The sequence below is a fragment of the Ambystoma mexicanum genome, chromosome 9, assembly GCF_040938575.1.
Source record: "Ambystoma mexicanum isolate Mex_15411 chromosome 9, UKY_AmexF1_1, whole genome shotgun sequence".
NCBI classification, from domain to species: Eukaryota; Metazoa; Chordata; class Amphibia; order Caudata; family Ambystomatidae; genus Ambystoma; species Ambystoma mexicanum.
The window spans coordinates 1133427788-1133440459 of record NC_090931.1 but is presented as its reverse complement, the minus strand read 5'-3'; the positions used below and the strand labels follow the sequence as shown (position 1 = coordinate 1133440459).

At 43.7% G+C, this 12672-nt stretch overlaps 1 protein-coding gene across 1 annotated transcript in view; it reads left to right on the top strand.

The window, feature by feature from the left end:
• The window catches only part of KIF5C (kinesin family member 5C), an 870858-nt gene that overhangs the window by 658180 nt on the left and 200006 nt on the right, over positions 1–12672 (top strand). The window contains exon 19 of the mRNA XM_069616501.1: positions 6594–6703. Within this exon, the coding sequence (XP_069472602.1) occupies positions 6594–6703 (110 nt within the window). The remainder of the gene's footprint in view (positions 1–6593; positions 6704–12672) is intronic.

Below are 12672 nucleotides of genomic sequence, written 5' to 3'. Positions count from 1 at the left end.
TTAAAAGGCTGTGCGTCGGCTGATTGGCAACCAGCGCAGTACTCTTAAGGGCCGGGGTGATGCATTTTCCTGGTGAGAGGGCAAGGAGGAGTCTGGCTGTGGAGTTTTGGATTTGCTGGAGTTTCTTTAGCTGATAGGCAGGACCGCCAAGGTAGAGGGAGTTGACTTAGTCTAAGAGGGATAAGATGATAGCGAGGATTGCTGAGATTCTGTGAGGGTAGGAGAGAGAGGGGGAGATTAGCCTGAGGATGCATAGGTGGAAATGACAGGTTCTGGACATGGAATTGATGCGATGGGAGAGTGATAGTTTCAAGTCCAGGGTGCATCACAGGTTTTTTACTGGGGCGGATGCTGTGGGCAGCGCTCCTCAGGAGGGTGGCTAAGGGTTGGTTGGGGAAGGAGAGATGTTTACTGCAGATTAAGATTTCAGTTTTGCCTGGGCTGAGGAGGAGGGTATTAGCCATCATCTATCGGTCGATTTCAGAGCGGCAGGAGGCAAGGTCAGGGCAGAGGAGTGGCTAGGGACTTGGGAATCTTGAAAATTATCTGGGTGTCATCTGTGTAGGTATGGCAGGTTAGGTTATGAGAGCGGATGAGTGCGTGGACGGGGTTAAGGTAGAAATTGAAGAGCAGGGGTGGCAGGGAGGCGCCCTGTGGACGCCTTTGCGCACATGGCAAGAGAGGAGCAGGATTTGAGAGTGGTTGGAGACAAATAAGTAGATCCATCTTTAGGAATGGTGCCAGAGGGGGTGTAAAAGGAACGTTACAACAGGGCGAAGGTAACTGGCACACCCAATGTATGGACTTGTTGGACTGGAATATAGAAGTGTGCGTGTCAGATAAAAATTGGAAGTGCGTAGTGATTTGGAGTTAATACGGGAGCCACAGGAGACAGCATCTTTTCCCCAAGTGTGGTAGTACAGTAGAAACGCCATTAGGGTGATCTCTCCCTGCTGTGTCCTGAGTACAGGCAATAGCCAGAAAAAGCAATAGATGCAGGGGTGCCTGAGATCCAGGGATGGAGCTGGGCATCAGTTGGGTTGAGGGAGGGAGAGAGGGGAGTTGGAGTTGGGGTCGGAAAGGGAGGGGGGAGGGAGGGAAGTTGGAAGTAGCAAAGTTACAGGGGAGGGATAGTTTGAAGTTTGGGGACGAGCTTGCATACACGAGCAATGGCTTCCAAGTAAGAGCCGGGAACTTACGACAGGAGGTGCGGGGAAGTACTCGAATTATGGCGGACCTTAAGGTAATCACTTGGAATGTTAGGGGGCTTAATAGCTACCTAAAAAGGAATAAAAATATGATGTATCTGCGCAGACAGAAAATAGATATAGCCCTAATTCAAGAGACCCACCTCACAAAAGAAAGATTGAGGTGATCCGGAAGCAATGGAAGGGGACCGTAGTAGGTTCGACATAATCAGCCCACGCTAGAGGGGTGATCATCTGGGTAGCACTGCATGTTCCATTCCAGGTGCTACAGTCCACAGTGGAAGCAGATGGCAGGATGGTCGCAATAAGGGGCCTGGTGGAAAATAAAGAAACATGCATTATAAACACAACCAGGACACAGTGGTATACTTCAAGACCCTATTTAACAAAATGAGCATGCTCTTAGGAGGGGCAGTGATCCGGGGAGGTGATTTTAACTGTACACTAAATCTAAAGGTAGATAGATCAGATAACAAAATAGATAGACCCACCCCTGCTGCAAAGGCATTGCAGCTATTGTTGACGGACTTTAGACTCAAGGATGTATGGAGGTGGCGCCATCTACAGGACAGACAATATTCACATTATTCTACCCCACACAATTTGCATACTAGGCTGGATTATATGTTTGCCAAACAGGAGCTACTGGCAGAAATACCACATATAGAATACAAAGCAAGGGTCTTATCAGACCACTCGCCACTGGTCCTAATGTGGCAATATCGACCCCCAAGAGCTAGGATACCAACATGGCGCCTTAAAGCTGAAGCACTAAAAGATATAATGTTCAGGGAGGACCTGAGGGAAGAAATAATAAGTTACTTTGAGACCAACACGGGTAGTGTTGAGTCAGCTGCTACGCTGTGGGAAGCCTTCAAAGTGGTAGCGAGAAGGATAGCCATAGCTAAATCCATGGGATTACAAGGAGGGATATTAACAGAACTCCAGGAAACGGAGGCTAAGCTAGAATAATAGCGTTGATAAAACAGTGTGACACCAAGGACAATACTGAAATCATACTTGGGCTGCAACAGAAATGTGCTGAACAATGGGAGAGACTATGCAATCTAAACTATAAAAAGTACGTGGAGACAACATGCAGGAGGAGACAAAGCAGGGAGGATGCTGGCATGGTTATACAAAAACGAAACCCCCAGACCTACAATCAGAGTAATAACAAGGGAGGATGGGCAGACAGTGTACACCCAAGAGGGTGTGAATCGCGAGTTTCTAGAATATTATCAACAATTATATGGGAATGTAGGTGGGAGCGATCATAGAGAAATGGGAGAAACACTCGAAGATATAGGCATGCCAAAAATCGGTGCGGAGGAGCGAGAGGATCTAGCTGCCCCGATCACTCTAGAGGAATTAGAAGAGGTGGTAGTGCAACTACCCACTAGTAAGACTCCGGGGGCCGACGGACTCCCTAGCGAATTTTATAAAATGTATAAAAACGAGGTGCTTCCCCCGCTCTTAGCAATGCTAAATGAGGCATACGAAAAGGGAGGGTTGCCAGAATCCCTAAGAGAGGCGATCATCATACAACTCCCTAAACCCAACAAGCCAGACAGAGACTGCGGATCATTCAGACCGCTATCAATGCTTAACCAAGATAGCAAAATGCTCACAGAGGTTCTGGCAAACAGAATGAGAAGTTTTATTACTAAATTGATACATCCTGTTCAGACCAGATATGTGCCACATAGAAATATATCTGGTAACCTTAGACGACTTCACCGAGTTATAGAACATAGGAAAGGTGACACAGGCGACATTGCAATTGTATCGATGGACGCAATCTAGGCCTTTGATTCAGTCAAGTGGCCCTGGCTGATTGCAGCCCTGACTAGTTATGGGATAGGGCCTGGGTATCTTAAATGGGTCAAGCTGCTATATAGTGCACCGCATGCCAGGGTTAAAACGGGAGCAATAATATCGGAGAGGTGGCAACTTAGTAGGGGCACTAGACAGGGATGTCCGTGGTCCCCTATGTTGTATATCCTAGCGCTAGAGCCCCAGGCGATATATCTAAGGCAGCAGTATGACATAATAGGGATTAACATAAAAGGGGAGCCACACTTAGTCTCTTTATACGCGGACGATATGCTGTTGTACTTACGATATCCTGAAGAAAACCTCCAATATATTCTAGAAGTGATGGAGCGATAAGCGTTGCTATCCGGCATAGCGGTAAACCCCAAAAAATCGTGTATATTCCTGCTGGGCAGGTATGTAGGGATCCTGCAAGATCAAGTACCAATTTTACAAATACCATGGGAGGTAAACACGTTCAGATATCTTGGGATAGACATATACCATACGGTGGAGGCAGAGCACCAGCATAATACTGAGAAAGCGGTAAAGAACATCAAAAATAGTATGAAGTTTTGGGCAAAGCTCCCCTTGGCAATGATGGGAAGAGGGGCCATGCTGAAAATAGTAGTTCTGCCAAGACTATTGCATTATTTCGGGAACATACCATATCTGATACCAAAGCGATTCTTTTTTTTTTTTTGTTAAGATACATAGCATATGTAGAGAATTCCTATGGTATGGGACGAGGAACAGAATTGGCCTTTGGAAGTTACAAAATTCACATGATAAAGAGGGCATAAAACTACCAAACTATGAGATCTACTATTTAGCTAGCCAGCTGCAATGTGTGGCAAAATGGCTATCAGAAGATCCAACCCCAGAAACTAGATTTAGATTGGAATGTGCCCCGTTCTTCCTAAAAGAAATGATATGGCTGCCCAAATCAGATATGAGAGAGCACCCAGAGATGATGGTACTAGGATGGAAAATATGGCATACGGCCTGTCGGGTAATGGAGAATCCATCCCTGTGTTACCTGCAAGTTCACTTGTTGAATTGACAGGAAAAGTAGGCCAACTAATGAAGATGATCAGAAATCACTGGGAACCAGTACGGATAGCAACAGTGGGAGACATATGGCAAGAGGGGAGGATAAAGGAATTTGGGACGTTGGTGGAGGAAACGGGGTTGCAGACGGGACAATATATTATATATCATAGAATGGTGCGGCGGATCAAAGAGACATGGTCCGAAATAGTACTAGAGGAGCAACCATACGCTGCCATAGAAATGATATACGACATTGCAGAAGGAGGACACGAGATATCCAGGATATATGAGCTGATGATGTCCAAGGTGGGGAAGGAAGTGACACAGCTAAAATAGGACTGGGAGGAAGAAGTGGGTGCTCCCGTGAGTGATGGGATGTGGGAGCGGGTCCAAGGGTACCACAACAAAGTGTCAAGGACTGCAAGGCTACAGCAAATACAATTATATATAACCCACAGGGCCTATATGACACCCCAGAGGATAGCTAAATTAAAAAACGCAGAACGACAAACCTGTCCTAAATGCAGCGAAGAAAATATCAGGATGACGCACATGTTCTGGGCATGCCCGGAAATTGAGAAATTTTGGGGAGAAGTAGCTCACAAACTAGAAGAAAAAGGGATCAAGATAAATTTTGAAACGGCATGAGCATGTCTGGTGGGAGGGTTCCCCAGGCCACGTAAACTAAAACATGTAAGTAAATTAAAGGATTTGGCATATATACTCGCGAAGCATAGAATTGCCATCGGTGGAAGGTATGCTATAGACTAAAGATAGAAATCTCGTGTAAAGATCTTCAAAAATGGGCGCAAGCTGAAACAGTAGTGTGGCAAGAAGCTGGTAATAGAGGAGGGGTGGAAGAGGCAGACACCCTGACAGCCTGGAAGCATTTAATAGCCACACTGTTTGGACCCACTCAAGACTGGTCAAGTGACCAGGACGCAGCCGATAATATAACAGAGGGAACCACTCTGCAAGTTGAAGAAGTAGATCGCAAAGTAGAGTAAGCTCTAATGGGGGGAGGGAACGGATATGCAGTAGACACTGATTGATCCGTATAGTCCTGGAAATATTGTAACATGTACTGCAAGTTTGGTTGTGTGTTGTTTGTTTGAGATAAAACTAATAAAATTGTTTTAAAAAAAAAGTAGATCCATCTTAGAGCAGCATCCCTAATGCCTAGAGAGTGCAGTCTGTCAGTGAGGGTGGTGTGGTTGATAGTGTTGAAGGGAGCAGAGAGATCCACGAGAATAAATGCAGTACATCCTTCTGTGTATGCTGTTATTTTAAAGTTGTCCCAAATGTAAATGAGGGAGGAGTCTGTTTCTCATAGGGTCTGAATCCCGATTGGTCGGGGTCGAGAACGCAGTTGGATTCTGTGTAGAGGCAGAGCTGCGTGTATACTCTGCGAACTAACAGTTTGACAATGAAGCTGGTGTCTGGGACAGTGTGAAATAGTAATTTGGAAATAAATTAGATGGTTTTACATGGTACCCAACTTTAAGAAAAATCTGGCACAAAAATTAAGTTGATCCAACTTTTGCAATAGGTTTGCTGCTGCGTGATAGTGAATGGAGCCACAGGGGGCCTGCAACCTTGGCCATCCTGATGTTTTGGACTACAACTTCAATTAACCCTGGACAGCATAATCAAGGCGAGAGACCTTGGGAGCTGTAGTCCAATACAGCTGCAGGGTTGTCTAACTCCAGGCCTCGAGGACTGGGTTTTCAGGATACCCTTCATTAATTTTCATGAGATAAATAAGTAAAAATCTAATTTCATAAAATGTAATATTTATAAGTATTCAGTCACAATTTGTTTCATCCATTTCTAAAAGAAAAATTACTCTTTTTGAAATGCTTGTCAGATTACAAGTTTTCTGCAAAAAATAATATTAAACAATGTATTTAAAAATAAACTGTTTTTATTTCCAAATACTCCATTAGCATATTTATCTGCTTGGACCACAGCTCATTAGTATATGATGTCAGGTAATGTGATCTTTGAGTGCAATGACTGATTCCGCACCTCAACGGGGGATCAGGGTTCTTAATATTTGTTTGTTCCATTATGCTTTTGGCTGGAGAACCTAACCTACAAAGAAGATGAGGTCCTTTATTGATTCATCTCGAAATTCATATAGCTAATCATTATATGGCGTTGAGAACAAAAAAATCAATCTGTTCATTTAAAAAGGGCATGAATTGGTATTACCTTTCAAACAGTAAACCATAATATTTCTACCGTTTAATTATTTTGCAAGGGCATTGAGGAGCATTATTTAGATTCCACACCTTCACTACACTGCTCCAATGTTGTATGCATTATGCCCAGAAGATAATTCACTCATTGCAAAGAGCCTTTTCAGCCTCGGTTATTGCCCCTTTTTTGTATGCATGTGTCCCACATTTTTTAAATGTCACATACTTTCAGTACCACAGTCTTAAGGTGTCAATGGTTCACCCAAATATGTGTCAACTGATTGGATAATACCATTACTATGTCTTTACAATTTAGAGTACTCTTGAGCAACAGATGGAAAATCACAGGGAAGCCCACCAGAAGCAACTATCCAGATTGCGGGATGAGATTGAGGCGAAACAAAAAATAATTGATGATCTGAAAGAGTAAGTTACATGTTGTGTTGTCTCTTATAATAGTAAATGACCATTTCTTTTCAATAATAGTAAAAACTACTTTGGCTAAAAAAAAGTTTTTTTTAAAATCACAATGCGAACAGTGTCCTGTAAACCACTGCAAGCTGTGTCACCACACCATGTTAGAATGTCACATTGCAAGGAGCTACTGGGGTGGCTAAAATCTCCCAGGGTTTTGTACAGGTGGGTGATACTCCCATGTTATTTTTTTTTTTTTGGGCATGTGCTCCATAGTCTGCTTGAGTTGCTGTGATTTAGAAGGGGGAAGAAGAGCAACATGGTGGTCTAAGCAAGGACCAAGTAAATGACTCCATTGACGTTGACTTTGCTCCACAGCTGTGTAAAGAGGAAGGGCCATGTACAAGAGAGCAGAGGGATCAATGCATCACTGAATTGGGCGTCGTTATGTGGGAGCTACAGTACCGGGCACAGAGTAGGGATGTAACGGTATAACGTTAAAGATACTGTGAACAACTTGAACAATAATAACCATCACATTGTTTATGCGGTATACTGTTTATACCGTTAAGTGTGCTTTTAAATCTGATTTGGAAAGGCTGCAGTAAGGAAGTGCTGCACAGTCTTGGTCTTACACTGTTGGATGTGCTGTCTGACAAGGGGGCCTAGTTTGGCACACAAGAGCATAGGGAAAGTGAGGCCACATTAGTAAATGCAGCTTTACTGCTGTGACCACTCTTTATCTGTGATCAGTAGAGTCTGGTCAAAGATCAGCCGATTTTGCGCAAATTGTGTTGAAAGCTGCTCAGTGCCTGAACCTTTGTGTTCCCCATGCAAAGCTGGTAACGATGAGCTGACTGACTTGCTCTATAAGCATACCAGAGACTCAAGTTCATAGTCTCTGCCAGACCTGGATTTCATGGGCAAACTAGAGCAAAGTTATTTCTTTTCAGGCATTATTTATTTGAAAGGCAGCATACAGATTATAAACGTTTTCACACAGTCATGCTGCTCTGCGCTACATGTCAGATCTTCTATGGTGATTGTCCAGATTTTCAATAATTTGCGATTAGCAAGACCACAGGGACATCATGAGGGTGAGCTGAGGGCCTGAACTGAAAGTGAGCATTTTATTTATCCTTTTGTTCATATGTAAACAAATGTAATAAAACGTTCAGTGAATTGCAAAACAGTGGAGCCAGGAGCACTTTGCTTAGCAACCACTCAGCCAGCAAGAGCAGAAATATATCGATTCTGCCTGGCCCGGCATCATGCGCCATTAGTTCAGCAAGTTAAGGTCCTACAGCACTGAGCGCAAACACATTGGAACAGCTTTTTTGCTCTGGCTCTGCAAATTATTAAAAAAAAGGACTGCCAGTGAAGTCATGCATATTGAATTACTCTCCCCAAGGTTTAGATTCAAGGAACTTGGGTTTCTCATGGTCATGGATCGGATAGCCATCCAGTTCTGTTTTAGCTTAGAATTCTAGGATTTGTAGTTTTCCCAGCAATTTGAAAGATGGGGAACTACACATCCCAGAATTCAAAGGTGGGAATGAACTGGATGCCCTTATGATGCATGTCCACAAACAACTTTAGCTCTGTAGACCAGGCATGGACTGGCCTTTAGGGCAATAGTCCCATGGCAGAACCAAAAAAAGCGAAATGTTTATGTGGGCCAGTTTTTTTGGGTCAAATTGGGGCACTTTTTTGGCCAAAGTGGGCCAGTTTAATGAGTGACTTCACTATGCGGCTAATAGTTTTGACCCCTGTTGCTGAATAAATATTCTTTTAAATGTACAATTTGCATCACATTTGATTAAAAATGTCCCCCTTGGGTACTTTTCAAACAGTGTTCCAAAAGGAATGAATTGCCATTTGCAACTGTGTGCCACTTTTATGTTGGTGTCTGAGACCATGTTATGCCCCATTCGACCCTGCTGTAGACTGTCTGAACACTGGGCCTATCAGTGCTTTCTGCTAGTAAATAAACGCCCCCCCCCCACTGTCCTGTGTAGATTTACACATTGGCGCTAGAGTTGTTGCTTCGCTTGATCCTTCACCTACCTGCCTTCTGCATATGGCACTGGACTGAAGCAGTCAGGATTGATTCTACATTCAATTTGAAGTATCCAGAGCAATGGGGGTGAAATATTTCTTAGGTGCATTCTCAATTTGTGACACCACCCATGAAAGCATTCCTCCCTCTGAACTCGCATCACAAGGGTTCTAATGTATTCAGACCTTGGGAAACGGTAATGATGGGGCTGTGGTGAGGTGGTGGTCTAGGTCATATTTGTGCCGATATGTATTTGAACTTTGTCATTTTCAAAGGTTTTTTTGCCACTATCTGTAAGAAGGTAAATGAACATGCATTGCAAGAATCAAGAAAGAAATCAACAGCGCCCACTGAACGCTGTCCCCTTAGGATGACATGGTCAGTGGTGACTCCGACACCAGACCATCATAATACACCAGGCAGATGGTAAGCATGCTATAGTGATTACATCACTATGCAACCTTTCGGTGTGTTTTTGTTAGCTATGACAGTTTCACAAAAGAAACACAATGACATGGCTTTCAGACCGCACATGAGTGACTTTTCTCCCATGGGATAAAAAGTTGTCAAAACAAACTTTTTGTCGCAGCGGGGGGTCATGATGCCCATGCCATGTGATTCCAAAAAAATGCAAGTCGAGGCCAATTTTTAAATTGATGACCTGTGACTGAGCAGCGAGCTCATTGCTCAAAATGTGCATTATAACACTTCCACTAGTCACTCTTTCTTTCAAGGCGATCAACGAGTGAGCACCATGAAAGACCAATTCTGCAGCCGCCTTAGATTCCTTGAGGATCAGCTAAATATGTGCAGAGAAAAGTCTCAAAATTTTACCTTGCTACAGCAGGAAAATCCTGCCTCTGTATTCCTAAGTTAACTAAAAAGCATTGACTTAATGGTACGTTAAAGAACTTCAAATGCAAAAAGGCAATGTAAAAAAAAAGTTCTTTTTTTTGGTACAAGTAGTTTCAGTTGGAGCAGTTTGGAATGCCATTCCATAAACCACACGTGCCTGACACAAAATCAATATGTTAGCAAAAGGAAGAATAAATACAGTGCCAAGAAGGAAAAGGATTTACTTTGGGTTGGCGGCTTTGGGGTTTATATATTTATAATGGATAATGTTCTCTAAACATATGACAATGGGGGATTTCGCTGGTTCTATCATTGAATTTACATATAAGTCACACCCCAAAATTCACTCATCTACGGGTATTCCCTGCTGCCATACCAAAGGGTCACATGTCCGTGATTACTGAACACCTTTTTGCCCGCAAATAAACTAAAGGCTGTAACGTAAAGAGTGTGTGTGTGTGCGCGCGCGCGCACACAAGCGCATACTACCATCGGCCTACATTGATCTGTGGCGTGCAGGTTATCAAGATGGCAACATGTTCATCTTCACCAGTAGCCAGTGGGGAGCTAAAAGCCTAAATGACCACTTAAGAAAAGCTATTAAGTTAGCTTTGCCAGTCGCAGCAGGGCTCCCCCCCTCCTCTCCACACGTGTTTTTGTGTTTGGTGGAAGCAAGGGGTGGCATTTCAAGGGAAAGTATGTTGAAAAGCCCAATTCTGGCCCTGGGTGCCTGGTTTTGTTTGTGATGATAAATCTGACAATTTATGACTTTTTAAGATATTTGTTAAGATTAGTTAACTCCACCTGCTATACCTCAATAACCATGATATACGTCATTTGGCAAGAAGGTTATCTTGCTGCCATAAAACTAATACTGTGACAGCCCTAGCACAGAGTACCTCACTGACACTAGAATAAAACACAGGCTTCTTCTTGCCATTTTAAATGATCTTGTTCTTCTCCGGATAGAGTAGTGAGACAGTTTATACTTTGGTATAGATATTGACTGGTGGGTAGCAGCTCTGGTAGGTACTCATTCTTCCAGGGCATAGTACAGACTTGATAATGCCTTCTAATTGCTAGCCCCTTATTCCAGCAAATAACTACCTTAAAGCACATGCATCGATGTGCGAGGATTTAATGTATCTATTTATTAATTTATCATTTGTTTTTCACCACAAGCACGCGTACATATTCTTCATCATAGTAGTTCACATTGGCAGTTCACAATGAAACCTATCTGTTCAAGAATGCCAACGTTTACTCAGCAAGCACTACCTTTCATAAGGGCAAGATTGCCCAAGTCAAACATCAGATTTTAGGTTCCCATTGTGAGTACTATTGTACAGTTGCAAAGAATAGAACACTTCTTGCATCATTCAGCCGCGCTGTGTGGGCTCTCATCTCTGTGCAAGAATTTGTAGTGTAGCTTTGGTTTCACTGTTTTGATGCCCATCTTAATCCAATGAAAGTGATTTGAAAAATATCTGGTGACCAGGATATAAACATGTTGCAAATAAGTATTCTCATCTGTTTTGACTCTTGCGGAAATGGTCAATTTCCCAGCAGGTAGCAGTTGGTCGACCAGATGTTAGTCTCCATTTGTGCTGGGCGTTTCGGCTCACTCTCCCAACAAGCAACAAATTCCCTATGGAGAATTCTGAGTTTATTACGTGGGTTTGGACTCAAATCTCCAGTAGATGAGTTTTTCAACCACTGGTGTCCTCCGTCCACTTGGGGAGTTTACTGTCCCTGTCTCAGTTGGGAGTGGCTTTGCTGTCATTCATTCAGTTCATTCTGGGAACATAGGGTCAGTATCCCTATCTTCTGTCCACTGAGGAAAATAAAGAACACTTTCTCTCAAAGAGAAAGACTGGGGTAAGGAGTGAGGAGCAGGAATGCTGGGAGCCATATTGCAGATCTTTTGGATTTAATAAACCCCCCCACGATACAAAAGAAGACCTGTTTTGCAGTCTAAAACTAACAACTACTAACCAAGAGGATCCCTGGATACCTTACACCAGTACATGGTCTGGAGATTGAGCCTGCGTGTGAAAGCCTAAGTCCAGTCTGTGGGAGGATCTTGTGAGACCAAACCAGAAAGGAGGAAGACTGGCAGAAGCCTACTCGCAGTAGCCTAACCCATGAGGGATTGTGTCACAAAGTACACCGAGTGGGGTCACACAAGACCAGGTTTGGTCGATGTAAACTGAAAGTGCGTCTATTAACTTCAAAGGGTGGGCTAAGGGTGTGTGTCAGGTAAATCAGAATGTGGTAATCAACTGCCAATGATGGGATGTTTGGAAGGGATACCAAAACATAATATTCAGTGTGACGATGTCCATGGTTCTCTCTGGTGGTTTCCATTTCAAACCCAGCCAGGGAATCTCTTTGGGAGGCCAAAGCCAGCCAGCCAAAAGAAAGTAATGTATCCAAAGGTCCAAGTGAAAATACCAGAACTAAGTCCAAATTAATGTTGCTCAGTTTTCCTCGAGTTGGCATCTATGGCCCTAATCTAATTCCAGTGAGGCAGACTGGTTATTGCCTCGTCATTGAGGGTTATAGGCTGTCTGTAACCCTCTATTTTAAGGCCTTTTGCAGGGAATCCCTGGCCAAGGTGTGACCCCACTTGAAGCTCTCCTGCAACAGTTTGAGATTGTATAGGATCTTTTCCCAGACCTCTCTGCTCTGAGTCTCCCATCCACATCTGTGTCCTAGGGTACTCGGGTGGGGATGAGTTCCTTTGTTTAGGCCCAGATATAACCCTGCTGGCCCCCATGTAGCCGCACTATCTCTTGCCTCCTCCTATCAATAGGAAATGCTCTGGACCAACCTGTTCCATTGGAATCTTCCTGCTCCATCTGGCTCTTCCTTCTCTTTTCTGTGTAGGTGATGATCTATTCCCCTCTAGTCAGCAGCACCATGGTCCTTTACACTCGGGTACAATTCTCCGCCTTTCCTTGAGCGCATAACAGATGTTCGCTCTCCCCCCCCCATTCTCCAACAACTATTCTCTGCAACTTCCAATGACCCCCTTCCACCGCCATATCCCTCGAAACACCTCTAG